The sequence below is a fragment of the Leishmania infantum genome, chromosome 12, assembly GCF_000002875.2.
Source record: "Leishmania infantum JPCM5 genome chromosome 12".
Lineage (NCBI taxonomy): Eukaryota > Euglenozoa > Kinetoplastea > Trypanosomatida > Trypanosomatidae > Leishmania > Leishmania infantum.
In genome coordinates this window covers 419,077-423,680 of record NC_009396.2, presented here as the reverse complement: position 1 = coordinate 423,680, position 4,604 = coordinate 419,077, and the positions used below count along the sequence as shown (strand labels likewise).

The 4,604-nt window shown below is 67.9% G+C and overlaps 1 protein-coding gene across 1 annotated transcript; it reads right to left on the bottom strand.

Annotated features, from left to right (window-relative positions):
- Window positions 1-826: 826 nt before the first annotated feature.
- Window positions 827-2,710, bottom strand: LINJ.12.0668 (putative surface antigen protein 2; the record flags this gene model as incomplete). Its single annotated transcript, XM_003392271.1, has 1 exon — window positions 827-2,710. One exon carries the CDS (start codon window positions 2,708-2,710, stop codon window positions 827-829), a length of 1,884 nt encoding a protein of 627 aa, XP_003392319.1.
- Between the last annotated feature and the right edge of the window lie 1,894 nt (window positions 2,711-4,604).

Below are 4,604 nucleotides of genomic sequence, written 5' to 3'. Positions count from 1 at the left end.
TTCCATCTTCGTGGGTGCCGAGTGCTGGTCGCAGAGAGAGAGCGACAGACAACAGCCGGCACGCACACACGCACATACGTGCGCACGCCCCCGCGTCTCCGTGCATCCGTGCCGGCGCGACAGCGGGGGAAAGCGCGAACGGTGCACGATGGTGTGTGTCTGCGTCCGCGCGTGGGCGTCGGTCTCTCCTGTAGCAGCCGGGGGTGAGAGGGCAGCGAGGGCGTCGTGCCGAGGGGGAGGGGAGGCAGCAGAGGCACCACAGATAAGAGGGGTCCGCCTCACCAGACCAGCACTGCGCCCGACGCCCACACCCTGCTGTACGCCATTGCTGCGGCTCGTGCAGCAGCCGTGCTGGCAGGCCGTGTGTACGCATCCTCAGCGCAGCAGCGCATCACGACACGTGACAGGAGAGGGGGACAGAGCGCACGCCGCCGGAGTGCCCGGGCAACAAGGTGTCGCAGAGCGGGGCCACGATGAAGAGGTCGCACCGAGACACAATACACGCTGCCTTGCGTGTGCGCCGCAGCAGCCATGGGTGCGCGACTCTCACGTGCAACGAGGGAGCGAGGGAGAAGTGGAGGCGACGGAAGGGGGTGCGGGCTGTCGGTCCAAAGCCGATGCACGCAGCGCCCGTGTGCCGCACACCCGCACATGGCCGCACAAACACCGCGGCCCTTGCACCTCGGCTATCGCGCCCTCCCCCTCTCTCCAGCGGCTGCCCCGCTCCACACACACCCGCGCTCCGCCCCCATCAGCCCACAGGCACACACGCGGGCGGGAGAGACAGTCAGGGCAGAGGAGCGACACCGAGACAGCAGCGGCATCCTCACGTCGCCAGCCCCACGCTCAGCAGCACCACCACGCACACAGCAGCGGCAGCAGCCGCTCCGCTCGTCGCGGCCACAACGCCGCCATCGCAGTACACCAGGCACGTCCTCTCGTCCGTCAGGAAGTAGCCCTCACGGCACCTGGCGCACCTCGCCGCGGAGTCCCCATCGCACACCTCACACCCATCCACCTCGCACTCCGTCTCGGGGGCAGGAGTAGGCGTGGCTGTTGGGCTCGCAGTGGTCGTGGGTTCAGACGGTGCCTCAGTGGTCGTGGTGGGCGGTTTAGTGGTGGTCGTGGTCGGCGGTTTAGTGGTGGTCGTGGTCGGCGGTTTAGTGGTGGTCGTTGTCGTGGTGGGCGGTTTAGTGGTGGTCGTGGTGGGCGGTTTAGTGGTGGTCGTGGTGGGCGGTTTAGTGGTGGTCGTTGTCGTGGTGGGCGGTTTAGTGGTGGTCGTGGTGGGCGGTTTAGTGGTGGTCGTTGTCGTGGTGGGCGGTTTAGTGGTGGTCGTGGTGGGCGGTTTAGTGGTGGTCGTGGTGGTCGTTGTCGTCGTTGTGCACTCCCCACTAGCGATGCAGTTGTTGCCCGTGTGCTTATCCTCGATACTGACAACGAGACCGGCCTTCTGGGCCCACGAGTCAGGCACACACCCGCAGAAGTGGTTGCCCCTCAGTGCGACAAGACGCAGCCTCGGCATCGCAGACCACTCGGGGGGCAGACTGCCGGAGAGGTCGCAGTTGTCCAGCTCCAGGGACCGGGCATTCGACATCCCACTCCACCCGGGCGGCAGCGTGCCGGAGACCTGAGTACGACCCAATTTTAAAATGGCCAGCGATGTCATTGAGCTCCACTTGGGCGGCAGCGTGCCGGAGATACTTGTGCCCTGCAGGTTGAGGGTGCTTAGCGACGTCATTGAACTCCACCCGGGCGGCAGCGTTCCGGAGACGTGAGTGCGCTCTAGATTTAAAGTGGCCAGCGATGCCATTGAGCTCCACTGAGGCGGCAGCGTGCCGGTGATACTTGTGCCCTGCAGAGCAAGAAAGCTGAGCCCCCTTATCGAGGTCCAGTGATGAGGAAGGGGGCCGGTCAACGGCGACTCCCGGAGCCCCAGCTGCTTCAGTGTCACCAGCGAACCCCACGCCGCCGGCAGCGAGCCGCCAAGCGACAAATCATCTAGGAACATATTCGTCAGCGATGTCATGGAGCTCCACTGAGGAGGCAGCGTGCCGGTGATGCTGCCTGCAGCAGTTATCTCCAGCGTCAGCAAGGACGTCATCCCACCCCACTCTTTAGGCAGCGTACTCCTCAGCTGCAGCTGTCTGAGAAGCAGCGTCTTTAAAAGAGGCATCGCGGCCCACTCAGGCGGCAGCTTGCCGGTTACACTTCCACACTTTTCGATCGCCAACGACGTCAAAGACTTCATCGAGCGCCACGAGGGGGGCAGCGTCCCGCTCACGCCGCAGCCCGACAACGTAAGTGAGGTCAGTCCCTGCAGCCTGCTCCAGCTGTCCGGCAGCGTCCCGACCAGTTCTGGCGTACTGAACAAGTCGAGGGCCCTGATGATGACGTGTTTGTAGTCGACGCCCGCAGGCATCTGCGGCAGCGTGCCGGCATACGTCGCACCTTTCAGCCAAACGCGAGCGCCAGAGGACACGCATTTGATGAAGTCCCACGAGCAGAAGTCGTCGCCCGTCCACAGCTTCCCAAGCTCAGGGATCGCACGCCCAAAAGCCTGCAGCACCGCCAGCGTGTTCAACTGCTGCGCAGAAGTAAAGTCGCTTATTCCAGCAGCACGCGCCACCGGCGCACTGCTCGTGCACAGCAGCAGCGCCACCGCAGCGGCGAGGGTCGCCGCCAGCACCAGCCGACGCACGCACAGCGCCATTCGCAGCCAGGGTCAAGAGCAGTGCGGGGCGGCAGCAGATCCGTGCGCGGGATTGCTCGGGCGTGAGCGCCAGCTCAGCTTATCGGGCAGAGCGGGGTGGCCGGCACGTCGTAGGTACCCTCGTGCGGGGGACAGAGGCGAGCGGCGGGGGCGCAGCGACTGGGCAGGGTCCGTAGAGCTGTCACAGCAGCAGCAGCGAGGTGAGGGGTGGTGTGTATGCGCACGCACGTCTGCGTGCCCGTGGAGGTCGGCCGAGGGGACAGCGAGGAATGTAGAGGGAGGGAGAGGGAGGGAGCAGTGCACATGAGGAGGGGCAGCGAGGGGCAGCGAGGGGCGAGCGATACGCAGCGCGGAGCTCCGCCCACGCCAGCGGCGTAGAGAGGCCGGCCAGCGAAACAGAGAGCATGGCCGGCGGGCGGGAGCGCCCCTGCACACACACAACAGCGCCAGCGGCAGCAGCGCCAGAGCGCGCGCACACACGCGTGGGGGCGGTGGGCAGGAGCGCTGACAGCACGGATACGTCGAGCCCGCGTGTGGGAGAGAGGCGAGCGCCCATGCGCAGCCCCACCAGCATCCGCATACCATTATCATGCACCTCGCACAGAGAGAGAAGGATGTGCGAGGCAGCGGCAGCGGCTCGTCGGCGAGGGGGTGCTCGGCGGAGAGCAGCGGGAGAGCAGCGGCACGCACCACCCAGCACTCGCGCACGTGCGCCCCCGCAAGCCCGCACCGCCTACCAGCAGCCCTGCGTCCAACAGAGGGAGACCAGCGCAGCAGGCCACACCACTCCCGTGTGAGCGTGGCGGCATATGCACGCCTGTGCGCGCTCACGCCGCTCTGCACATGCACGCGCGGGTGCACCAGTCAGCGCGTACAAGCAGCCACGTCGCGTATGGCCAGCCCATCGTGCTACAGCGCGCCGGTGCCTCCGCCACCCACACGGCGGCGGCGCGCCATGCGTGGCTGCGGCCGCCGCACGCCCAGGGCACACGGCACGCGCTGGTGCCGCAGCCACGCGCTGTGCACACGCTCGCGGTCGCGCCGTCCGCGGCCCCCATCACGGCCGCAGGGCACACACTGCCACCGCTCATCCAGGGCGCCGGCGCACACCCGCGCGAGCAGTTGGCCAGGCGGCCGGCACAGCCCACCCTGCGATGTGCGTTCCGTCACGCGCGCACGGCGCCACTCAGCGGCTCGACGCCCTCAGCCCCTCCCCACCACATCGCTCCAAGCGCCGGCCACCGAGTCCTCCAGCTCACCGCACCCGGTGTGCGGAGTCCGCGGCGCGCTCAGGAACGCCCCGCCCGCCGCGCACGCCTCCGCTCAGCACGCAGCGGCAAAGCAAACCAGACAAGAGACACCCGCAACGCCACCGCGACGGCGGCACGGGCGGCAGCGCGGCATCCGGATGCCCTCCATCGGCACGCACAGCCGCACCGGCATCCGTTCGCCTCCCCCACCCTCCGCGGCTGCTCGTGAGCACAGGCGGTCAGGGGAGCCGACGCGCGTGCATGGCTCTTGCGGGGCGGGCGGCGCAGGGCAGGGAGGAGGAGAGCGAGGGGGCGCGCAGCATACCAGCAGGCAGAGGCGGATGCCACGGGCGGTGAGGCACGCAAGCAGTGCACCGGACGCGGACGGAGATGCGGGCCTGGGNGACTGCATGCGCCCGTTGCCCGGCCAGCAGCAGCACGCGCCGGCCGCGACAGAGGCGGCCAGCAAGAGAGGCACACGCGCACGCGCACAGACGCACGCACGTGTATGTGCGGGTGCGTGCGTGATGCCCCGAGGCCTGCCGAGAGACACGCAAGGGCGCGTAGAGGAGACGGAAGGCAGAGCATCGGCACCGTCCGCAGTCGCGCATCANCGGGAGCAGATCGCAGGGCAGGGGGAGGGT